General features: G+C 31.6%; 4 protein-coding genes and 1 long non-coding RNA gene across 11 annotated transcripts in view; 2 read left to right on the forward strand and 3 right to left on the reverse strand.

The window, feature by feature from the left end:
* The first annotated feature begins 1,674 nt into the window (after nucleotides 1–1,674).
* LOC126266461 (uncharacterized) lies at nucleotides 1,675–5,868 on the forward strand. Of its 2 annotated transcripts, XR_007548815.1 has the most exons (4): nucleotides 1,675–1,790; nucleotides 4,459–5,019; nucleotides 5,080–5,214; nucleotides 5,290–5,868. It is a non-coding gene; the product is annotated as an uncharacterized LOC126266461 (long non-coding RNA). The 2 variants fall into 2 exon arrangements; XR_007548814.1 differs by lacking the exon at nucleotides 1,675–1,790 and having other exon boundaries at nucleotides 4,083–5,019.
* Nucleotides 5,869–7,151: 1,283 nt separating this feature from the next.
* Nucleotides 7,152–8,968, reverse strand: LOC109595590 (uncharacterized). Its single transcript, XM_020010980.2, has 3 exons — nucleotides 8,462–8,968; nucleotides 8,083–8,342; nucleotides 7,152–8,031 (listed from the first exon to the last, which is right to left on the reverse strand). The coding sequence occupies exons 1-3, from the start codon at nucleotides 8,625–8,627 to the stop codon at nucleotides 7,291–7,293; spliced, it is 1,167 nt and encodes a 388-aa protein (XP_019866539.2). The 5' UTR covers nucleotides 8,628–8,968; the 3' UTR covers nucleotides 7,152–7,290.
* A 1,695-nt stretch (nucleotides 8,969–10,663) lies between these two features.
* On the reverse strand, nucleotides 10,664–12,262 carry LOC109595591 (tRNA-dihydrouridine(20a/20b) synthase [NAD(P)+]-like). The gene is made up of 6 exons (XM_020010981.2): nucleotides 12,089–12,262; nucleotides 11,916–12,037; nucleotides 11,790–11,865; nucleotides 11,558–11,737; nucleotides 11,299–11,507; nucleotides 10,664–11,250 (listed from the first exon to the last, which is right to left on the reverse strand). Exons 1-6 carry the CDS (start codon nucleotides 12,175–12,177, stop codon nucleotides 10,700–10,702), a joined length of 1,227 nt encoding a protein of 408 aa, XP_019866540.1. The 5' UTR covers nucleotides 12,178–12,262; the 3' UTR covers nucleotides 10,664–10,699.
* A 418-nt stretch (nucleotides 12,263–12,680) lies between these two features.
* LOC126266230 (putative uncharacterized protein DDB_G0285119) lies at nucleotides 12,681–14,574 on the forward strand. Of its 5 annotated transcripts, XM_049969801.1 has the most exons (8): nucleotides 12,682–12,858; nucleotides 12,965–13,066; nucleotides 13,175–13,276; nucleotides 13,385–13,486; nucleotides 13,595–13,696; nucleotides 13,804–13,905; nucleotides 14,013–14,081; nucleotides 14,288–14,574. In XM_049969801.1, exons 1-8 carry the CDS (start codon nucleotides 12,738–12,740, stop codon nucleotides 14,458–14,460), a joined length of 873 nt encoding a protein of 290 aa, XP_049825758.1. In that variant the 5' UTR covers nucleotides 12,682–12,737; the 3' UTR covers nucleotides 14,461–14,574. The 5 variants fall into 5 exon arrangements, with proteins under 5 accessions (XP_049825774.1, XP_049825770.1, XP_049825758.1 ...); XM_049969817.1 differs by lacking the exon at nucleotides 13,385–13,486 and having other exon boundaries at nucleotides 12,681–12,858; XM_049969813.1 differs by lacking the exon at nucleotides 13,175–13,276 and having other exon boundaries at nucleotides 12,681–12,858.
* An 850-nt stretch (nucleotides 14,575–15,424) lies between these two features.
* The window catches only part of LOC109595579 (uncharacterized), a 55,498-nt gene continuing 44,999 nt past the window's right edge, over nucleotides 15,425–25,923 (reverse strand). For both annotated transcript variants that reach the window (XM_020010965.2, XM_049961391.1), the window contains 4 exons: nucleotides 18,608–18,751; nucleotides 17,844–18,037; nucleotides 17,541–17,763; nucleotides 15,425–16,959 (listed from right to left, as the gene is read on the reverse strand). In XM_020010965.2, the coding sequence (XP_019866524.2) occupies nucleotides 15,521–16,959; nucleotides 17,541–17,763; nucleotides 17,844–18,037; nucleotides 18,608–18,751 (2,000 nt within the window). In that variant the 3' untranslated portion in view covers nucleotides 15,425–15,520. The remainder of the gene's footprint in view (nucleotides 16,960–17,540; nucleotides 17,764–17,843; nucleotides 18,038–18,607; nucleotides 18,752–25,923) is intronic.

Consider the following 25,923-nt stretch of genomic DNA (forward strand, 5'->3'; position numbering starts at 1 on the left):
ACACTTGATATTTCGCCAATGAAAATACTGAACATAACGTTTAGTGTCATGGATGCAAGTGCCAAAGTAATATGATCATCTGCATCTAAATGTAAATTAACCATGAATAAGATGATACCAATCTAGAAGTCAAATAAACACACGCGTTCAAATATACGTTAATATATTCGAATTAACTGCCAGATATTGTTGCCAAGATCTATTAAATATTACAAAATTTAAGTTTCACTTTTATTTTAATTATCTCCCAATTGTCACTTGTGTCACACGAGTTGGATGTAACTTTATTATGTTAAAGTATTTCCAGGAGGAATTAAATGTCTTTGTGTGTTGTTAGAAATATTCATATTATTACTACCTAAAACACATTTAATACTCACGTGATTTTATTATAATTTTATGTTAATGTATGTTCAAACACAGACAATGAAAAACTCTATATATGTTAGAAAAATTGTTTTATAGATCTATTTTATGAAAATATAATAAATAATATATAAAAAATAAGCCGTCATTGGATGTATTCTTCAAAAAGGACATGTACTAAAATTATACTGAATGTTAAGAAGTTTGTGACATCTTTCTAGCCAAGTAAAACATAGGATAAAATGTCAAAAATATATCAAAATATCAAATAGTGATTTAATAGCTGAGTCTTCACAACTAGTGCCAACATGAAGCATAAGTTCAGTGTTGTTTGTTATACTGTGATATAATATTAAACATATTCACTAAACAGATTGTTTCATTCAGCATCTTATATTCTCATGTATTTCACATATTTTTTTGCTAAGATTTAGTCAGTTGGGTTGACCAAAAGACACAATTTTATTGAAAAATGTAACATATAAGTTTTTATGAGATCTTGTTTGTAACAATTTGGAAGAATACCAAATTAAATGAAGAAATTAATTTTTTCTAAGTATCCTAATCATTTTTATTCATTTTTTAAATCTAAAACATAGTGATCTACACCTGTAGGATAATTAGAAAACACGTGTAGAGTATTTTATTTTCTATGTTTTGAGTTCTTTCTCATTAAAATACGAGTTATGAAAAAAAAAAACTTTTAGTGGTGGTTTGAATTGAAATCAATTTTTTTGTAAGGCATTTCATAAAATAAAACGAATTTTCCTATTCTACATATTTTTTAAATGAAGTGCAGATATTAGTCTGATTTGGTTGATTAAAGAAATAGCACATTCAAATATACTTAGTTTTGTATAAGTGTTTAACAATACTCTTAATAGTAAGAATTTATTCTTAGTAGAATTTATTATTTATATATTTATATTTTCTTTGTTTTTTTCAGTAGGAAGAGAGAAGAATTAAGGGTTTGCGCAAAAATATATTTAGTATTATCAGAATTTTGATGAAGAGTTATGAATCCATGTTCAATAAAATAGGATCAGATGGTAAACATCAAGTTCATTGTTTTCCAAATAAAAGTTGTGACACTAGATTTTGAAATTTGAAACACAGTATGGTACTATTACAAAACATTGTTGGTAATATGGACCATTTTATGAATACAGTTGTAATGGAACCATTTGTCAACGACAATTTACCGGTTACATGGATTCATGACAATGATCCGAAATATGTTCAAAATTAGTTAAAAAATAAAATAATTATATTGAAGTTATGGATTGGGCAGCGTAAAGTGTGGATCCAAACTTATGGACCCACTTGAAGTCTCAAATAAAAAACAAATTTAGATGAATTGTGGTTATTAATTGAAGAATAGTGGAATTTAATTTCAAAGGACCAGGTGGTTTATAATGAATGAGGTAAATATTAACATTTTTTTAAGTTATATTTCTGTGATCAGTCACATTGTGCATTTATTTTGTTTAAGTCTTAATATAAGTAGAAATTATTTTGATTTAGGTACAAAATGAATAAATGTATAGTACAATTATTTAAAATAAAATATTTTAACTCCATTTAATATGAAGCAAGCATCTCCTAATTAAATGTAATCATTGAGGTTGCCTGTATTTCAAAATGTTCAGTAGTTTCATTATTTAATTGTACCATTAAAATAAAAATATTATTGGAACCACACCCTAATTTAAGAATTGTAGTTACTCTAAAGAAAATAGATAGTCAGATGATAGATAGACTTTAGTCCAATAAACTACATTACATTGCAACACCTAGATAAGACGACTTAATAAATGTAAAACCACATTAGTTCCATTAAAATTGAAGAAAAACAAAACTCGCAACGATCCACAACTTAACAAACATAAAAAATTTACACGGAATCAAGACAAGTCGTGTACAAGCTCCACGACACTTTTCGCATTATTAGAGCTCGACGAACTTGAAAGACGGAATGATGACAGCGCCACCGGATCGTGACGGTATACCGACGAACCGACGTCGACACACGAGGTGGGGTGAAATGGGCACGGCCTCGTACGCCCTTCGTGACACGATTCACGCCCACCGTGGGGTCAACCCCACGAAACGAGGGTCCAAAAACTTATGACACTTTTCGTATAAAGTTTGTTTTGTTGAGTAGTCCCCCCCAGTCTATCGCGTAAACATTGACGGTTCACGGAGAAAACAACGACGAAGTGTTTCGGATAATTTTCGCATTTGGACGAGGAATATCTAAGAAAAAATAAAAAATTCTAAATAAAATTGAACCGCTCAATAATATTTTTGTCGAACGAGATAAGAGTTTTTACAGTCACACCACGGCGAAAATGACAGAGATGTGTAACAAAAAATATTTTTTTGTGTGGCGAAAATAAATAAATAAATAAATATTAAATCGATATGAACATACAGTAGATATTTGTGTATTAGTACTTTGTTGTCATATTAATTGCTTATGAACTTAGCTAGTGCAAGATTTAAATTGCTAGCTAAGTTCATAGTATGCACTAGTTTAAACATGAACAATTCAACTGAACGCATTCGCCAATATTTAAACTAGATATACTATTTATCACAAAAAATCAGACAAATAAAGAACAATTCTTGTTAGCGAAACTGTATTATTTTTTTTTTTTCATAATCATGTATTTAGATGCAATTGTTGATCAACAAAATACTTATTAATAATTGTCAGCTTCCAAAACCAGAACTGGATATATTTTGTTTTTTATTAATGTATGAAATGTGAGAATGTGAGAATTAAAAACTAAAGTAGCCACAATGAAATAGGTATCAATATTTAAAATGTAAACAGTTCGAATATTTTTTGAGACAACCATGTAAAATCTGGTATCAATTATTTACACACCACAGTACATTTTATGTTACAAAAAACTTCTCTATTTTTTTTAATAGAAAAACTAAAATAATTGAAATTTATCATTATCTGGAATAACATTGTTAAATCAGTCGTCTTCACCGTGCTGTGTCATGAACAACAATGTTTGCTTTATACTTTTTCAATCACAATCACAGACGTACGTGGGAAGTTATCTCCAAACAAGTCGGTTATTCACATATTGTGGAATCGGTGTAAAGATATTGGTATCAAACATAGATCATATAGTGCTCGTCAGAGACTGACCATTCCTGGAGAAGATCGACATTTGGTTCAGATATCACTTCAAGAGCTCGCCAGTTAGGAAACCTTCACTTTATGAACTCAGGGGCACATTTATTTACTCAAAACGTACGAAACAGACTACGAAAGCCCATTTATATTCAATCCTCTAGCTGTTGTTCCTGAATTAATTAGAGCACACAGGAGAATGAGTAGAATCTTCGCTAATGAACACATGAAACCAATGGAGTCACGTTTTGAATCCAGGTTTTTTAAAATTTGATCAAATGACGTATGACAAAGAGTCTATAGACTTCGAGCATAATTTGGGGGTTATGGAGTGGCCAGCTCAATAGCTTCAGAGAAAATGGAACAATGTACCCCAAGATTTGATCCGCCGGTTGGTACAATCAATACCTCAACGTTGGGTCGATCTTCGAAAAAATAGAGCAATGGACATACTCCCTATTAGATATGGGGATAACACATATTTTCATTTTAGTTACGCCCTTCTCTACTATGATTAAATACTGTAAAATTTATTATTCAGTAATTTTTATACGGGTGATCAAAATTGCATTTGGATATATTTATGAAATAAAAAGTTACAAACACTTTTTGAAGTAATACCTATTTCATTGCGACTAATTAATATGAACCAGTGACTCTCAATTTAGGGACACTCTGTACTCGTATATCTCAACGAAACCCTAAAATCCCTATAAAGTTTGCTCGAAATGTGAAATTTATTACTATGAAAGTATAAAACCAAGTATAATTTGTTTGCTTCAAATGGTAGGCAAGTACCAGAAACCAACAGTTGAAGGCGGTAGTGGAAACATCATATTTTTCGGCATCTGATACTGGTCCCGTAGTACGAATTGATAACAAAATTGATCTTTTCGTTTATAAAGATATCTTCATAAATCATATGCTATCCCTTGCAGATAACGATCCTAAACACAATAGAACATATATGGTAGCACGTGGAATTAAAAATCCGACAAAAAACATCACCAACGAAGAGCAAGTTATATAAGGAGAATGGGAAGTGTGTCGTAACATTGTCTACTCCATGAACAAACGATGTCGAGAAGTTATTAAATGGTTATGTTAGCAAATATTACATAAATAAACTACTTTCAAATTTATTTAGTGTATATGATGTTATTCCACATTTATGTCCATATCTATTTTTTATTTAAATGTACTTTAATGGGATTTTGTTTTGTAGTATCCATTCGATAAGAAAAAAATATACAAATAAACCTAATGAAATGAAATGAATGAAAATTTATTCTATGTTTTTGATCACCACTGTATATATCCTTGAGAGAAACACTTTGGTAGGGTATGCAGAAGAAAATATGCCAATTATTATAGTGCAGTAATACATGTAATGGCCAATGGGGACTTCAGTTCTTAATCCCATTGAAAACCTTGAGGTGTATAAGGAAATTCGATCAAATAATTTTACCTAATTGATCGAGTTTACTTGAGGTAGAATGGTAAGTTTCGTTTCGTAAAAATAGCGCGGCGTTTGAACAGAAATGTGAGTTTTTTAATAGGATATTGGCAGTCATGGAGTGAAGTGGACAGAAGTGCTACCACAGAGCCACAAGTCCATCGCTATAGATTATTGGCCCTAAGGGACAGGATGAATTCAACACGAGTGATTGCTGATGAATTTTTTGTAGATGAAGGTAGACCAATTGGCATTCAATCTGTTTACCTCCGAATAAGGTCTTTTGGCTTACGCAGTTTTCACTCTTTTTTAGACTTACCACAAACAGCAAACCATAGGTGCCAACGTAGTGATTGGTGTATGGAACATCAATAGTGGTATGATGAATGGAATCACGATGTGTTTAGTGATGAATCACACTTTTGCTTGAGCATGCATGATAGTAATGTGATACGTGTGATAAGCCGACGACGTGGAGAAAGACGTGATCCTGGCTTTGATGTAGAGAGTCATATTCATAACACTATGGGTTTAATGGTCCGGGGTGCTATATAGAATGATGGCAGGTCATCTTTAGCTTTCATTAGTGGCAATATGACGTCCCAGGGATATGTGGATGACGTTTTGGAGTTTTATTTTCTTCCTACATAAGAAGAGATCTTGGACTAATTTTTCAGTAAGTTAATGCCCGTCCACATATTCCCAGGAATTCATTAAACTTCTTAGAAGTCTCCCTTGTGAATTTATTGCCATGGCCACACTTCAGACCTTTCCTCAATCGAACAAGTTTGGGATATAATGAGGCGAAGTTTAATGTATTTACAGCGCGTAGTATAATCACCTTATTGACTCTATAAGAAATAGATGATTCAAGTTATGAATCCTAAGGGATATGCCGCAAAATAATAATTAATTAAATAAAAAATATGTCTTAAATTTGTTTTTTTTTTCTTCTGGTTGCTCCTTTTATATGTATTTCCATTAAAATTTATGTTTATGATAAAGGTTATGGATTAGATAAAGTACTTCACAGTTTTATATTAAAGTTTACCAACGCTGGAATTAATAATTTTTAAATAAGTATAATGTCGTGTAATATTGGCAATATGTATACAATGGTGCTAATGTTTACACTGCAAAATTGCGCATTCGCCATAATTTTAGGTAAGCAAAGATGAAAAACCGAAAACTTTTCGCTAATTTTAAAGAAATAAAATAATTATATCTATCGTTGTTCGGATTTATTGGTTGACGTTTGTTGGAATTATTTATTATATTATTTCACACATTTCGGGGCCAAAAGGATATGTGCCACACACCACCTCGCTGAAGAACAAAAACACCTAGAAAAATCATTAAAGGCCAACGGATACAAAGGCTCAAAAATAAAACATACAATGAGACCTCATACTAATAATAAAGGTCCACCTAGTGAGCCCACGATTGGTAAAACTTTTCTTCCATATATATGTAAAGTTACCGATAGGATTGGAAAAATCTTCAACAGAGTTTCAGATCTGCCAAAGATAGAAAAGACCATCAAACAAACAGCTTCTGAGATATACCATGCTCTTGCAGGAAAGTATACATCGGTACTACAAAACGTTCGATAGGGACTAGCATTCAGGAACACAAACGAAACAGCAAACTAGGACAATCAGACATGTCTGCTGTAGCTGAACATGCACTGTTAGATGGAAATCATAAAATAAAGTTAAAGTTAGGAAATAATTCTAACAAACGTCGACCAATAAACCCGAACAACTATAAATATAGAAACTATGGTCATGAAAGCCTCAACCTTTACATAATAATTATAATTTTGTACTCACAACGATTCTTTGATGTGAGAAATATTTTTAATAAAATTACATAATATTCTATTTTATTAAATATTAACACTTTTAAATAGTATTAAATGTGGAGTAACAGTAGCAAAAGTGAGAATATTTTTTAAGTATTTAAAACTATGTAAAAATATTTATTATAAATAATAACTGCTCATTTGTTTTTAACTAATCATACAAATGAATAAAAAATACATGAGAAACTGCGCATCCACCATAATTTATATAACAAACCGACGGTGATATTACATCACTTGAGAGTTGTAGCAAATAATAAATAATTATATTTATTAATTATATATTCTAGACAATAAAAAATACTACGATATAAATAAAACTAATATATAATATATAAATAATTAAATATATCACAGAATAAACCATTCTTTGTTTTTACCGACCAATTGAAATATTTGTACTATTTATTAAAATATAATAATTATTATGGTATACTATTAAAATAATAGTTAGTATATGTTGTTATTGTTTATCCTATGTCCATTCTGCGTCACTTTATTGACATAGTCGTGTGAGAACATTAAAATACGTTCCTTAATTGCCGCTCCAGTATCCTGCAAACTTTTATTTTTCATTTCAGGCATATCTTTATCTAAAAATAACGGTAATAGCCACATTCCATGCAAATATCCGTAAAGAACAAAATCATTCATTTCTGAATCCAACCAAGTTTTACTCATTTGTATATTGACTTCCGACAGTTCAAGGCAGCTATTTAATTCACATAAATAAAGATTTAATAGTTCCTTTTCCTTTGATATTCGAAAAGAAGGTTCCATGTTTATGTAAAGAAGATACGACAGATCTGCCCCAACTGAGGTAGTTCTCATCAACTGAAAATCTATTAATTTTGTTTTATTGCCCTTTACTAATATATTATTGCACCAACAATCACCATGATTGATAACTTTATATTTTCTGGGTGCTCTTAACGCTTCCTTTTGTAACTCAAACGTTCGTCCTTTTAGATCCTTCAAAATTTCAATCATTTCCAATTGATAGTTTACATTTTTGTCAATTATATCTTCACTTAATAGAATTGCTTTGTCCAAATTCCATTCTTGAGTTTCCATAACTGGTAATATTTCATTTCCAAACATAAGATCTTCAACCTTCGTCGATATTTCTTGAAATATTTCAGGATTCTTGTGATTTAGAATAATGGAGGCAGCGTGAAGTCTGGCTAGCTCCTTAAACAGACATTACAATGTTTATTTGTTTATTGTAACACTAATTTATACCTTTAAAACGCTTTGGATTTGTTCATAGTTCAAACCAACTCGTTTATCGACGTTTGTAAATCCATCAACAGACAAATCTTCTAGGATAATCAATGATTCCGAAGCGTACAAGCATTTGGGAAAATTTAAAGGTTTTCGTATGTACTGTCTTAAAGTTGGCAATATTTTTTTGTATGCGTACACTTCATTGGAAAATGCCTTCTTTGCATCAAACAAACATTCTGTTGGAAGCTCCTTAACAATCACCGACCACTGACAATCTAAAAAATTAAGAAATTTAAAAAAAAAATTAAACATGCAAGTTTTAAACTAAAAAAAAAAAAATGAGAAAGTTCGAAATGAAACTATAAGTTGAGGGCAGACTGATTGGAAAACTCACCCTTGAAATTTTTTACACCTTTCAGAGTCACTCTACTAACAACAGCTATGAAATTGTTACCGTCTTCACACGCTTTATTTTTAAGAACATTTTCCACCGTAATGTTGGGGTCCTTTTCGTATTTTCTCAAAATATCTGTAAAAAAATACTGATCCAAGCTCATCATCTTAGCTTAGTGTACCCAAATAGACTAAGGTGGAATCCTGCAAAAACTAGCATCGTTCAAAACTAGAAAATCTATTATATAAACTGCACTTGCACATGAAAAAGCAAGGTCAAATTATACTAAATCTGTTAGTCGCAGTTAGAAAAAAATACACCAGGGACGGACTTTTAAACAAATATTTTATGTGGGACTGGTTATCAATAATATAATATTGATTTAATAGTACAATTTGAATAAAATGAGTTTTAAAACCTTGCAGGCTCATAATTTCGAGAAATTTGAGTGATTTAAGGATTATCCCTCCATCTGATCACTAAACCTGAATGAGTTGTTGATTTTAAGTTTATTAAATTTTATGTAGCCCAAAAAGCACATAATTTATTTATTAAATTTGAAACCAAACTTGCTCTCGTTTTTATAATAACAATGAAGCTGTTACAAATATTTCGACAAAATTAAAATTTATTATCTGATCTGTATTTTGCACTTGGTAAGTGATAAGACCTTTTACGTAAATGCGTAAAACAATTCAAATTCAATTGTAAACACAACTATTACTTATCGTCGGTTATATTTGTGCGACTATAAGCAGGAAGGCCTTGAGCAAATGCCAGTTAAATAATTGCTCAGAGGTCAATATCAATTGCATATTGCATTAATGTGCTCGTGGGAAGGTCAATAGTAACCAAATTTGATTCTAATATTAGATCATTAAAATTTGTATGCGAATCTCAATTCCGGGTTGAATATGAGGTGGTTAATCTTAAAACTACAGTTCCGCCTATTAATTATTTTGTTTATTTATGCTACCTTTAGTTTGGCCTTGTGCAATGTTTAATTGCATTTAAGTTCGTTAAACCTTTCAATGCCAAACATTTATTTGCATTCTTTGTCATTTACAACTGCGGTTGTTTATTTATATTTAAAAATGATTTCATTTCATTGTATAAGATTCCCCATAAACTTCCCCAACACATTAAATTAGACAGTTTTCTATCCACTTAATGAATTTTGTTCACAAAAATTACTAAAAACCTTTAGCATATGAACTGCAATGAATGTACATACAAAGATAGTTAGAAAAGTAAGGTCTTTGAATTATTGAAAAAGAATTTGGTAGCATTGACAAAGAGTTATTTCTCGCTTATGTACAAGATTATATCAAACTAGCTCTACTTCAGAAACATCAAATAGTGGCAGACATGGAAAACTAGGGTAAATGTGATATTTGTGGTTGAGAGTCAATAGGGACTCTACAGTGTCCTCCTCCGGCTGGTCAACGAGAAAACGTTATAAGTTCATATAGTGCCAATTACAGTGTGGATACGTTTGGCAAATGCAGATTTCAGTTTACGAAGACCCGGCTTCCACGAGGTCTCTGACCTAAATCTTACCAAGCATGCACGGAATATGCAAACATACTCTAATACTCTTCTAAATCTTTGACCTATAATTACGTCGATATGGGTAAATTTGCTTCAGGAAATATTGAATAACCTCATAGAAGATATACAGGGAATATCTTAAGCACTTATTGATGTCTATGGAAGATATGGATTTTTTGTTACACATCGATGCCTTCAGTGTGTAAAGATGGGCAATAAATATTTATCAAAAAAATCGTATATAGATTTTTATAGTGATGGATGTAAGAATTAGTCAAGGTTAAAAGATTTTGGGAAAATGTCATATGCAAGTGTATAAAAATAGTGCGACCTCGAAAAACAATTCCAAATGTCGATAAACGTATTAGATGTATATCGCTAAACAATTCAATAAAATCATCAAAGCAAGTTAACCAGGAAATATCTTCGGTGCAGTTGTTTCTAATCAAACAGTGAGACTTCTCCAACAAAGAGTTGTTATACAAGAAAAATAGTACATTTCTGTGGAAATATCTCAATCTTGTAGACTCAATGAACAAAAAATTCTAAAAAATAAAATAACTAACAGGTTGATTATTTTGTGGGTAAATTTGTCAAGGAAAAACAAATACTTTTTTTGACTAAAATCAAAAAGTAAATAAAATTACAAAATGGATTTTTTAAAAGTATTTATTCAGTTATACTTGTTTAATCATTTTCAATAAATATATTGGTCCAATCACAATTATTTTCTTGTTGTTCAACTTTTTGTAGTTTACTGCTAAAATATTTTCCGTCAGTCTCATAATTGTATAGAAAAGCATCGTTTTCAATTTCTGTTTCAGGTTTTAATCTGTTATAAAGTGCATCCCTTCCTTCATAGTCAGTAGGTAGTCTTTTGTGTAAATTGAAATTGTTTTTACCAAATAATTTTGGACTAATATTGAAGTTAGTCTGTAAAAAATCTAACACATCCTTAAACTTTTTCAAATTATTAAATATTCTCTTCTGTTGCTTTGTAAGAATTTTTTCTAACATAAACACAAGATGATGATGAAAACATTGGAATGTTAAATTGATGGGTTTTTCCTTAAATTCTAATAATGAATCCCCTGTAGAAAGAAGCTTCTCATAAGACTCTGGAGTTAAAGTACTGTTATAGCAAATATTAACCCACTGTTGCACACATTCCATACTTGTAATTTCAGTTCCATTAAATATTGTTGGATTGGTTAATATGCCATTAGCCACCATAACACCTAAAAAACAACAACTAAAATACGTCCTGAAACTTCATTAATATTTACCTTTGCATTTCACATTTTCTTGTAAATCATAACAATCACTAAGACTTTTAATTCCTCCATTTGCGATAACAGGTATTCTCACATTTTCGCAAATTAGTCGTAACTGTTCAGTATTAATATCACCAGTCAATTGGTCTGATGTTCTGGCATGAATTGTTAAAAAACTCACACCTGCCATTTCCAATTTTTTGCATACTTCTACCGTTTTTCTAAAATCTTCATTTACAAAAAAAATACAAAGTTTTTCTTTTAATCTTACTGAATATTCTTTGATATCCTCGTTTTAACACTAACAGTGAATGGTTTAGAAATTTGATTCCTACATTGTCTGACTATGTCAAAAATGAGTTCGGGCTTATTTAACATCGAGCACCCAAGTCCTAATTGTTTAGCCCACCTTTGAGGGCAGCCACAATTTAAGTCAACTCCATTGCAATACCTAAACAAAAAAAGTATGTTTTACTGAATTAAATCGAGGCAAAAATACTTACGGTGAGACCATATAGGCTGCTCCTACAAAGTCATGCACTGTATTGGCTGCGAATTGTGTCACTAGTGGAAGATCGACTGAAAATAAAATATTATATTCTCGTTAATGCTTGCAATTTTTTCCCTACACTTATTAGTGGTGAACTCGTTGTTCCTTGCCAGTTCGCTTTTGCAAAATGAGTCGGCCAAGATCATAGGTGTGAATGACATATCAGTGCCGTACTTTTTAACTAGATTTCTGAACTGAAGCCTGCAAAATAATTGTTAAATAATTTAAGTTGTTTGCGGTGTACAAACATACTTGCTATAGCGAACCATCGGGGCGCAAATTTTAACCAATTTTTGACATTCAAAAATATCAAGTATATTGACATCTGCATTTTTTGTCATTGTTAATATATTACAGGAAAAAAGAAAATTTTATTTATTGTAAATTTTGGTGCATTATTAAAGAACTGAAAAATGTTAGGTTATGTTTTCTTCTTCTTCTTTTAATAAACATTGATTTAACATTTTTTCCTTATGACCAGAATAAATGCTGTTCATTATTTGAATTTTAAATATTTTAAAAGACATAATAAAAATATTGATGACACTATATTTTTTTCAGGGCAAGTTAACATAAATTTGACCATTATTTTTTGTAAAATCTTGTTTAAAAATAAATATGTAACTAAAAATTAAAAATTCATATTTTATTTATTTCGATAAGAAATGAGTATTTACATTTTTAACTATAACAACATTTTCAAATATAACAATTAATGTGTGTGTGTAACGTGAGTTGCCTAACATTAGTTATTAATTATGTAAGAGAAAGGTGTCTCTGTGGGGGATTTACATTCTCATGATGGGAATTACCTTTTTATTTCAGTTCCAGATAAATTCCGTAAAAGTGATATCTTCGTATCAGTTAAAGTGCGGGTGTCATATGGTTGAATACATTTAATATGTATCATTGGGATAGTGAAGAAGATTCCATGACATATAATATGTCGCAAACAGATTTGGACAACAGATCTAATCAGATGAATCCAAACAATTCCGCATATCAGTCTTCCAGAGGAGTCGGTAAGTTTTTTTATTAATTTTTTAATATTATTTTAATGAAGACAAGTTAGAAAAATACATACATGTATTATGCAAGCATAATATTTAAATGTATATAATTTTAAAGATCCTGAGAAAAAACCTTATGAGTCAACTCAATTAGATTTGAACAACAGATCTAATCAGATGAATTCAAACAATCGCGCATATTGGTCTTCCAGAGGAATCGGTAAGTTTTTTTTATTAGATTTTTTAATATTATTTTAATGAAGACAAGTTAGAAAAATACATACATGTATTTTGCAAGCATAATATTTAAATGTACATAATTTTAAAGATCCTGAGATAAAACCTTATGAGCCAACTCAATTAGATTTGAACAACAGATCCAATCAGATGAATTCAAACAATCGCGCATATTGGTCTTCCAGAGGAATCGGTAAGTTTTTTTTATTAGATTTTTTAATATTATTTTAATGAAGACAAGTTAGAAAAATACATACATATATTTTGCAAGCATAATATTTAAATGTACATAATTTTAAAGATCCTGAGATAAAACCTTATGAGCCAACTCAATTAGATTTGAACAACAGATCCAATCAGATGAATTCAAACAATCGCGCATATTGGTCTTCCAGAGGAATCGGTAAGTGTTTTTTATTAGATTTTTTAATATTATTTTAATGAAGACAAGTTAGAAAAATACATACATGTATTATGCAAGCATAATATTTAAATGTATATAATGTTAAAGATCCTGAGAAAAAACCTTATGAGCCAACTCAATTAGATTTGAACAACAGATCCAATCAGATGAATTCAAACAATCGCGCATATTGGTCTTCCAGAGGAATCGGTAAGTTTTTTTATTAGATTTTTTAATATTATTTTAATGAATACAAGTTAGAAAAATACATACATGTATTATGCAAGCATAATATTTAAATGTATATAATGTTAAAGATCCTGAGAAAAAACCTTATGAGCCAACTCAATTAGATTTGAACAACAGATCCAATCAGATGAATTCAAACAATCGCGCATATTGGTCTTCCAGAGGAATCGGTAAGTTTTTTTATTAGATTTTTTAATATTATTTTTATAAAGACGATTTAGAAAAATACATACATGTATTATGCAAGCGTAATGTTTAAATGTACATTATTTTAAAGATTATTCACGAACTCCATCAGATTCGGATAACTTACCTAGACAGAACAATTGGTCTTCCAGAGATAGTGGTAAGATTTTTTTTTAATTTTTTAATATTATTTTAATAACATAAAATATGTATCATGTATACATAAATTTGAATAATAGTCGGGAATATTTTTAAAGTTCGAAAAATCAGTTTTGTATATATATGTGACTCAGACTCTGAAGATGATATATTTTATTATTGTTTTTTAAGATTAATGATAAATTGTTTAATTGTATTATTTTGCAGATTGCTGCCAAGAAGAAAGCGATGAGGAAGAAAATAACATTGGTGTAGGTGGTTGGTTGGCCATGGCTGGTGGTTTAGCTGTCGCCGCTGGCGTTGCATATAGATTATACAGTAATAATTCAAACAGAGATGATAATACTAATAATAATAATACTAATACTAATAACATATAGTATTATAGAACATATATCAATTTTGATGATCACCATTATTTAATCATAAGAGTTATTTCTTATTACAAAGCTAAAATGGACATGGCATATTGAAATTATAATGCATAAAATATTCACATGTCTTTTATTTCTTTCTTGATTTTATAAATTTATTTTTCGTACGTATTGTTTAACAAAAATTCCATTAATTAATTTATTTAATATTCTAATATATTTACTTTGTAAATTCATTGTAATTCATTCAAGTGCATTTGTAAATGTTTGAATATTATGTTGTATGTTATAGATTAAATTTATTAAATGTATTTGATCCCTTTTATTTTATTTTTCTATAATAAATTTTTCAGCTGAAGTTGATTTAGATATTTAGGAATGTCTGTCTCTAATAATGTAGACATTAAGCTACAATCACCGCCTATGAACGGCAGCTGAATATGGCTTGAACACTGTGAACTTTCAATTCAAATAATTTTCGGATGGACTTTCTATTAGGGACATGCACAAACCTGCTCTTATTAGACAGAGAAACTATGAGTACTCGACGAAGTCACGGTTTGGTTAATCAATCAGTTATTAGAGACGAATGATGAAGTATGGGTCAATAATTTATTCGTCAGTAACTTTGAGTACTTCAAGAAGAATGGAATAGGATGGAAAAGTATAGCTGTTAATATTGTTGTTTTTTTGTTTTAATTAATTTTGTTATATTAATTATCAGATGAATTTAATGATATTTGTTTAGTTACTGGCTCTGTTGTTGATATAATTTTGTTTAATTTATGTAGAATATAACATTGCTTATTAAAACTTATTTTGATAATATATTTGTTGCGATATTATGCCATTGAAACAAATTATCCACTTCAAACACGCGCAGTGTAACTAAAGTAGCATGCAATGTCCAATTCAACATCGATAACATGAAAAACAATAGTTAGTTTTGATCCACTAGGTAGAAAAAATCTTGAATATTTTAAAATATTTATTTTTAAATTACATCGTATTTTCATCATGCTTGAAGAATATATACAAAATTAATTTACAACATCTAAATTTACTTTTATCGTAAAGTATTGTAAATAGCTTCGTCGGAATCCGACTGAATTACAGAATCGCCATTAGATCCCAACTTCACATAGCAATATTCACTGTCTTTCTTTGTCCTTTTACAACTACACATTTTACTATCACAAGTGCAGGATGGGTTTTCGCAAATCTCTGCGTAAATGTTCTCGTCCTCCACTTTTTTACCGGAGGGTATTTCGCAAACTTGGTCCGCTACGTGACTATATGGTATGTCCTCTAAGTTGACAAAACTTTTATGCACCTTTTTCAAAGGCTTGGCTTCGTGCACCTGAACAACCACCGATTTCTTAGTGGAATGCACCTTGTCCTCGTCGAAAATGGATAAATTCGCCTGCTGGAATCTTCCGCTGCCCCTAATTTCATTTTTCATTTGTTTCTTTTGGATTTTAGTTTTTACATGGAACTCTGAACATAATCGCTCGGTGATGAACGAACTATCATTATTGTCGTCCTTTGGTAAGGTTGGTATTAAATCAGGCTTAGACTTTTTCAGTTTTGGAACATCCGTTACAGGTCTGATTTCGTCAAAATTAATTTCTGTAATCTGCAAATTTCGATGTCTGATGTCGTTTTCGCTACCTATTCTGGAGTGTTTCCTCGGCTCGATCAAACTACTGTCGTTTTCCAAAATACACATCTGGAAATCGTAGCTCAGACTATCCGAAACGTTCGATCTAGAATTACGTCTAATATTTGCTTTGTTGTAGTCGCCATTGGTACTTAATTGTGTGTCCAGGCTCTGGCATTTTAATAGTGCTGGCTTGTTCTTACAAGGGATTTCTTCTAGATCAATTCTTTTGGTGGAAAACATAAAACTGGCTGATTTTTTAACAGGGTTATAACTCTTTTTGCCGAACTTTTCTTCTATGAGCTTGGACATGTCCTTATATCGCTCTATACTCTTGCCTTTCTCCATTCCATCCATGGGGTCTTTAATGTCCGAATATTTTTCTTGGTTGTCTCCGCTTCCCAATATTTTGAAATGTTTATACCATTTTTTAGGTTTGGGAAACTTTTCTATCACTTCCTTCGTAATTAATTGCTTGTTTTGTTCCGAATAAATCGAATCCTCTACTTGTTCCATCCGGTGTTCATTGCACAACGTCTTTAATTTTCTACAGTCCTTGCAAACACTATCTGTCTGTTTGTCCTCCGGCGGTTTGAAGTTGGCTTCAAGTCGCACTTCTCGATACCAGTTTTCCACATTTTTATGACAGAATGCCAACGCCGACTGGAGACGCTGCGATTTGAAAAGCCTATTTTCCGAGTCGAAGCCCAATGTGCACTTTGAAATTTTCAATTTTGAATTGATGTTAATGCAGCTGATTTGGTGTCGGGACTCCGGTGTCGGCGGTGGCAAAGTGCACGTTACCATCAGGGGTTCTTGGAACTTCTTCTCGAGGATGAATGTATCTGTTGGAAAAATATAACATTAATGAATTAAATGTTTGAAATTTATAGTGTTCAAGGTATTTATTTGATAAATTTAACATCCTCCGCCAATGAGGTTGCTTGCATGTAAGGCACAGCATGTGCTGAAAACGTAATTATTGACTAGGCATGAAATTTATCAAAATAATAACTCACTCCAAATAGGATTTGCTACACTAAAATACCACAAGCTGAAATAACGTTTAATCGAACCATCAATTTTGATACGTGGTTTTATTTGCAGTTCACGCCACGTGTCAATAGACTTAACAAAATAATTTGTACGTAGAGGCATTAAATTATTTTGCAGAAGAATCGAAATTACAGATACTAACATTTGTTATATTAATATAAAATATGTTGGAATATTTATTTTAATTTTGGTTTGATTTTTTTTTTAAATATTAGAAGTATATGGATTTACTCCGATATTTTTGAAAATAATTATAAACAATACATAAAATGAACTCACACTTATCAGTTCAGTTAATTTTAGTAATTTACTAGTTAATATATAAAGTTTAAGGATAGAATACTTGTATAAATATGTAATACCAACTTACCAGTATAATCTTTTGGTAATCCTGTTGGTAGAGCTCCTAAAACTAGCTTAACTCTCAAAGGTAAAGCGACTCTTCTTAACAAATGCGATATTTTGTAAAGACAGTCTTTGTCTAAAGCTAAAGGTCCCGTTTTGTCCAACATTCCAGGAAAACACAGACGAGCTTTCATCGATGTGTGAATTTCGTAAAATTCTCCTTTGGTAGTTAGTTGGACGTAGAGTTCCTGAAAGGAGGCACATAATTTGGAAAATTATTGTGGTTCGAAGTGCAAAAACTACCTAAACATATCTTAAAGATGCTTACCTGATTGTTTTGGCTTACTAATTGAGCGTATCTATTGTTAAGGTCTTTATCTCGGGCGTTGCGAGATATTTTCGAGGACCGGGTCGAATTTCTGCCTCCGGTACCATCAGGTCTGTCCTTGTGCTGGAAAACGGCTCTCAATTGAAACAGCTGTCCCCCTCTAACTTGCGTCTTCAAATATTGTATTTTCCCGTCTGAAATATAATAAAAATGTACTTGCAACATGCATTTGCATGCAAAGAGCCTGCAATTCTCGATTTCGTATGATTGCACACTAAACGATCATCAGATGCGCAATCATACGATTAGTGTCGGCTGTAAGCAGCAATAAAAATAAACGTTGGCGAAAAAATTGTAACCGAATACGATCTGAAGATAGTAAACGATTCTAACACCATATAGAGGCTAATTACAACCTTTTTTGCTTACGGTTTTTAATGCACAATCTTATCAACCATATGTTTAGCATGTATTACCAGGCGATTTTATGCATTTAGATCGGATGATATGTAATAGGAATGTTTGGTATTATCATATAAATGTTATCAATATTCAGGGTTCTCAAATGTATGGACAATCTTGAAGGTGTGTGTTTGTAGAAAATATGTAAAATGCAAACTTACATTCTTGCAAATGCGCGGCTTTAACGAGCAAAATGAGCAGCGTTTTAAATTGTGTTTAAATTAATTGCGATTCGACGTCTCATTATTTCAATTTATTTTTTATGGTACGATTAATGAGCCGGCGTGGTATTGACGACTTACCTGTCACATCTGATGTGTGTGCCGCATACGCGGTGAACGGTTGCATACTGACAAAGGAACATACTTGTTCTCGGACCAGATGCAGGATGGATGTGTGACATACTGCACTCCTCTCACCTTTTTCGTTGGTCAATGAAAACCACCCTGAAAGTAAATACAGAATTATGTAAATAAGTCGATTATGTTTGGCTTATTTAGTCAGCTCATGTATAGTAGTTAGAGATTTGTAACCGAAATATTGCACAATATTTTTTTGCAGTGAATGTGGAAAATATCAATCAGGTTTTCTTGCAAAACAGTTTTGTGCTTTAAAGGTTAAAGGGTGTTTTTGTAGGACCTGATATACACTTCACGATCTATGTGAGGAACTGAAAAATAACTGTGGTTGTGTTCCAGAGATCTTTGTAGGAATGCAAAATAAACCATTGTTCAATGTATGTTGCCTGCATATGAAGCTCAAGTATGTAAGGTGAGTTCATTTCCTACACACCTATATTAAACGCTTTCTCGTAAACTTAAGAGTCTATAGTGATTAGCAGGAGTAAAGATTTCATCAGGATGTTCATGTTATTTAGAGAGGTTATCAAGGAGATGGAATGGTAACTTACCCCTTAATTGCTGTTTGATGTGTTTGAGGTAAAAAACACAAGATAGAAGACAAAAGCGTGATGTTGAGCATTAAATAGAAGAAGAAAATTACAATAAGTATTCATGTTCAAAAGTTTTGGGATATTAAACTTGTATGAATTAAAATTGGTCCACTTTAATTGAACTTAATTATCCATATATGAGCAGTGATTATTTTATTAATTTTTATGAAATTCGACACAAAAAGTAAAGAAAAAACGATTATATGAAACTGGTTGTATTATAGAAAGAGTAAGGAGTAGTAGACCAAGGAAAACTACCGCAAATGAAGACCAATATTTCAAGTGTCCTCCTCGCAATTGGCTGGTCAGCTACAAAACGCCACACAAGCTCGTATCGTCCCAGTTACGGTACAGGGAAGCCCGGCAATTGCAGGTTTTCGTTCCCGAATGGGAATCTGTATATTTTACAGGTGAAAATAAAATTGAATTATACAATAATGACCGTCGAATCTGCGTCTGGTTCACATTCCTCTAGGTCACTTGACTTAAATCCTACAGTGCAAGCATAGGATATGTTAAAAGGGTGGCTTTCGAACCATCAACCGCGCCCTAATACTCCTCCGGAGCTTTTATATGGGCCAAAATACCCTAAGAATTGAAGAACCTTATAGTAGGCATGTAGAAAAGTGTCAAGCAGTTATTGATATTACGGAAGACATACAATGTACTAAATTTCATTTACACTCACTGATATACAAATTGCAACAACAAGAACGGGATGTTTAAACTTAATAATATTTCGATAACGATAAAATGTTTTTCAAGTAAGGAATTGAGTTAGTCCAATTATTGGTGCGGGTTTTTCATTTCTAGAAATCTGTAATCGCATTATTATAATAGTTTTAAGAAGAACGTGATGTTTAATTGCTTATTGCTGAACAGTGTTGATTACAACAAATATTTACACATAAACTAATACAACAAACATTACAAAATATGTGTCATCCACCATCAGCCAAACAGAGAATTCCATCCAAGATTTTCGCACATTCATCAACGCGTAACTGTAAAACAGCCTCCACATCCAAACAAAGGACTTGGATTGATCAATAATTGAAATTTAGTGCAGTATTGTCTTATCTAATATCGCGATGCATTCAATTCCATGGCCTAAAATGGACGAACGTATTTTCTCATAAGCGCAATAAGAAAAAAAAGTGTGAGAATGAGGAGTTTTGAAAATGACGGAACGGTTGCGGAAACGGCGTCGTTTCACATCGCCGCCATTGTCGACGATTTTCCCATAAGTTTAGCATCGGGAAAAGCCGTTCATTAATAAACATTTTCTGTTAATGCAATCGTTTCTGTGCGAGGTCCGTGCATTAAAAGAGAGAAAAGAAAACAACAGTTTCATAGTTTTGAATAACAAATATGATTAATTAACTTATCAATGAGGTTACAAAACACCAGAACACCTCACGTCAGTAGTTACGTTAGTTAATTATCCAATGCAAAAACATTGGTTATAATGCTGGTGAGCTGACAGACGAAACGGGTTACATTGCAAAATCTGTAAGCAGTAAGTAAGAGTTTTTACACCTCCCAGTTTTGATACCATTTATTTATATAATTTATTGATCGGATCGAAAAAACTGACATTGATATTTCACCATGATAGTCTTGGGAGCGTGAAAATGATTTGCCTACTTATATGTAGGTTACATAAAAATGATGTCTAAGATACACGGGCAATTTCATAAGAAAAGGTCTGGCTTTACTTTCTGTATGACATAATTTCTATTTATTTCTTTAACGAATGGGTCTGTTTAATATTTATAACAAAATTGTTGCACTTATTGCACCACTGTTTTGTTAAAAAACAACGTTTTGTTTACGTTGGAAATTATTATTGATTGGATATTTAACTAATCGTACTAACTGATGTTAGATGTAGACATACAGCAGTGGTTATTATTACAGAAACTTTTTAAAATGTTAAATATTTTAACCATAACTTTTTTATTTAATGTGAAGTGTTAAAAGAATATTGATTTACTACATTGTATACAATATTATAGAAACTACTATATTCTTATTTTATATGATGTTACATATATTTTTCTGAATTGAGTTAGACATAAATATAACAACTTTAATCTTGAAAGGAAATTTTAATGATTAAATCTGAGTTACTTAATTTAACAGTAACACTTTGTTCGATAACCTTTTTCTATTATAATTTTGGCCCATATCTGTCGCATGAACTCGATCATTTTCTGAATGTACGACAAGTATATACTGCTTCAAGCTTCTTTAATTTTGGATTTATGTTTAGTAACGTTTTCATATAGAAACACATTTATTAAGAGCATTTTTTCTTCAATATATGAAAGGAAATTGTTACTTAATATATCCCTGTACATAAATCAGTCTAAGGTGGTCTATACGAGAAGGCCTGTTGTCAAACGTTGTTGTGTGTTGAACTATACTCACTGACAAAGAAATTGGGATGTTCAAATTTAATATTCTTTTGGTAAAACATCTTTTCATCAATTCATTTCGACAAATCGGTGATCGCATTAGCAGAAATCTAATTACTGTTGAGATGTTCTGAAGCGTTGTTGGATAGTGCCCAAAATCAGAGAAAAGTAGGTACCGGACCTCGAAAGGCACAGATGTAGTTCAAGATCGACCTCTTGTGGTGTTCAGAGACCGATTTTCGATTTCGACAACTACATCTTTGGCTGATGAGTGGTTAGGAGAACAAGGGCATATTGTAACTGTCCGAACGATTTACCGCCGTAAAAGATCATTTGGATTGCAGCATTATCGGGTTCCATCTTGTGCTATTACTGATCGCTGAGCATCGAAGACAACGACTTCAGTGGTGTAGAGAACGACAACATTGAAATATGAAATGGCATCCAGTCGTCTCTGATGAATTACGATTCTGATTGGGTGTACATGACGAGCGAAAAAGAATCAGACGACGTCTGAAACATTTCAACTTCAGTTTGATGTTGAGCCACATGTACACCGAACAATGGGCGTTATTTCATGGGGCGGTATTGCTCATGGAAGTAGGTCACCTTTAGTCTTTATTAGAGGCAGTATGACAGCGCAACATTGTCTTCAGGAATTAATGAAGCCGTATGTTCTTCCTTACCTTAATGGTCCCAGCAATATAATGTTCTGCCCCTTGTTACCAGGGTTAGTTTAAACTCTTTTGAAGAGATCCATCTGAATCTGATACTATGGCTAGCCACTTGACTTTTCATTTATCCCATGTTTGGGGTATAATGAGTAGAAAGGTAGGAAATATACCCCAGCTTCAAGGACTGAAGGTTCTATGACATGAAGTGCAGGTAGCTTGGCATTCTATACCTCAAGAGGAAATAGACCTCCTCATTGAATCAATACCAATGTTGGGAACTGTTAAGATCCTCGATAGAAAACACACAAATTATTTTAAAAAATCTAAAATCTTTGATATTTTGTTTCCAAATTTTAATCGTTGTAATAACGTCTATGTTTTACTAAAACAATATTATTCTTGACGTTGCAATTTCTTTATCACTGAGTATATTTCAGCAAGTTCCATTTCCTTCAGGTTGACTTTAATTTCAGTTGACGATAAGATTGTATTTTTTATTTTTTTTAATATTCAGTTATCGATTCTTTTTCAAGTTTTTCAAACTCATACAATTTTTCGTAACTACCACTTGGCCAGTTTCTCTAAATTTTTTAATATAATAATATGGGAATCGATTGACTTGCCAATGATTAAATAATTATAATGAAAGACCAGTAAAAAGTTGCCATAATTTTGTCCAATAAAAAATAAAATTTTTTGAAGAACAAAATTGGATTGCCCAATTGCAAAGTAGACACAACAATAACAGAAAAAACAATAAACATTATAGGTATTGGCATCCAACTCAAGTAGTACAGCTTATATTTTTAATACGTTTTAAGTTGCTATAATTATGGCCACAACTGTATGTCCACCACTGATATTAGTAGAATAATAAATACTACTGCATTTAAAAATTCACATTTACAAGATCTCCATTTTGTAAATTTAAATAGAACTGGCCATATATTCAATATGTGCATATTTTATTGTGTCTTCCTGCATCCCAGGAATTGCGGGTCGCGTTCTAAACAGTTACTTTTACCCCAACTGTTATAAACAAGCAATGGCTCTATCTTGTGACATTCTAACAAAATGTTCTGCAACCCACCATCGTGTTATCTTCCCACCCGTATGTAGGAGTGTCCCATGTTAACAAGCACTAAAACTTCTTCCTATTGTGTATAAGGATGTATGTTTTATTAAAAATTTACATTTTTGCACGTGTGTGTGTGTTTTATCCATGTTATCTGTTACTCGATTTCCAGTACCAGTGCAATAAAAAAAAATAAATAAATAATTAACCGACTGCAGCTTTATCTTCCCATAAACAAATACACATTTCACACATGTACAGTTTGGAACGGTACAAGTATCATTTAGGAAGCGGATACGTAGTTTTTTTTACATTCTATTAAAGGCTAATTTGTACACGGGCATTTTTAACGATTAAGTGGCGCGACCATTCTATTTATATGAGAGAAGAATAACGAGAACGCGGCGCAATTCTCCGCAAGGAATTAATCATTGTTTTTCGTTCGTTTGCCGTTGCCGGTTTTTGCTGCGATTGTTATAGTTTACACAAGAAAACGAACGCCGCAACTGTGCCTTACTGTACTTCCATTATTTTCAGAGGCGCTACTACTGAAATGTACATACAAAGATCGTTATATAATTCAATACCTGAATGTTCAATTATTATTGTTTCACCGAGCAATTATATTTTATTAAACCATGGGAATAATAAAATGTTTCCCCGTGTGACGTAATTAATTTCCTCGTTAAAATTCACAATGTTTTGCATACAAAGACAGAATTTAATCAACGACCTTGCGTACAAGACCTCATTTCCACGACGGCAACACCATCGTAATTAAGGGACTTTGGAGGTGAGACGTCGTAAATTTCGTTCATTGTTTGTGCCCGATTTTCGGATTCTTTACGTAACAGTTAATATGTCTGTTATAGTGTGAGAACGGAGGAACTGGTAACGTGCTAATATTATTGATGAAATTCCAGTATTTTTTATGTACAAAGTTAAACTAAATGATAGCAACGTCAAACATTTCTTAACTATAAGAGTTATGATAAAATTTTCGATAAAGGTTTAAGAGACATCAATAGGCGAATAGGCGACGAACTTAAATGTAAAATTAATGAATATTTTATATTTTTAACTTATCAAAAATGTTCTTATCATTTGCAATGTATGGTAAAGTTGTGTAAAAAGCTCCGTCTTGTTTTGTAAAATTGATTTCATTTTACTGAAATGTTATATTATATCAAAAATATTTTCGATGGAACGACGTCATTTATCTTTAAAACAAGGAATAAACTAATCGAGCAGTAAGACAATTTCAAGGTGACTTAAGGTAAATTGAGGTAGCTGTGAGTTTTAGTGTTTCGCACTAGTGTTTATGTGCTTTAGAGAAACTGGTACTTCGGATGGACAGCATTCAGGCTGTGAAGGTTGTACAATAGCAATTCAGGATATTTGACTTTAACTGATCTAAGACAAATTCTTCTCACAGTATCTGATTTGGTAATGGAAGCAAGCACATAATGTATTCGTAAGTCGGAATACTGTAAGAAACGTATTACACGAAGTTAATTTACATTCTAAAAGACCAATAAGAAGTCTCTTTCTTACTACAGGTAATTATATGATAAAATTGTAATGGTATTATAATTTTCATAACTTGACCGAAACTGATTGGGGGAGAATTTTATTCACCGACGAAATCCGATTTGGTTTCCATTCAAATTCTCATCGAACGAAAGTTTGGAGAGGATCTGGAAATTTAAAACATCTTGGACACGTCCAGGAAGTTTTTATATCTAGAAGTGACACAATAATAATTTGAGGTGGTATCATTATTGGAGGTAAAACTGATTTAATTTTTTCAAATGGATTTTTAAGGCAATAGCAATATTTAACATTCTGGAACAAATTTTCTTTTCTTTTGCTGGCGAAGGGTGTGAGGTTTTACCAAAGATTAAATATATATATATATATATATATATATATATATATATATATATATATATATATATATTATCTATAAACTTCGGTTTTACCCGCGCCTGCTCAATCAACAGATTCAAATCTGACAGAACATGTATGATTCAAAAAAGAATTTTTCCATAAATGATAATTATTCACAACGTTTTTAAATTTAGAAGGCTCTTGTACACAGAATGGATTCAAATACCTCAAAATGATATTAACCACCTTATTTTATCTTTTGTCCTTATGTCCAACAGTTATAGAGAAGCTGTAAACAATTGTAGATAACATATTCTTTTATTAAAATTATTTTTGCTTAATTTAAATCGCATTTCATGTTATATTAAGAATTCTTTAATTAACCTTTATATGTTTATTAAGGTGGGCCAAAAAAATCGACTATTCTCCTCATTTAAGTTTTCCATTTTTCTTCAGTCCCATATGGCATAATTCATATCTTGCCATTACTTGATCATACAGAAAATTTTTATCTACATTTCTTGTAGAAAATCTACAAAAAAGATATCTTACAATTTTTTCATAACTCTTACCGTTTAGAAGAAATAGGACGTCAAAATTTGAAGAA

This window comes from Aethina tumida, chromosome 1, assembly GCF_024364675.1.
Source record: "Aethina tumida isolate Nest 87 chromosome 1, icAetTumi1.1, whole genome shotgun sequence".
In the NCBI taxonomy this organism is placed as follows: Eukaryota; Metazoa; Arthropoda; class Insecta; order Coleoptera; family Nitidulidae; genus Aethina; species Aethina tumida.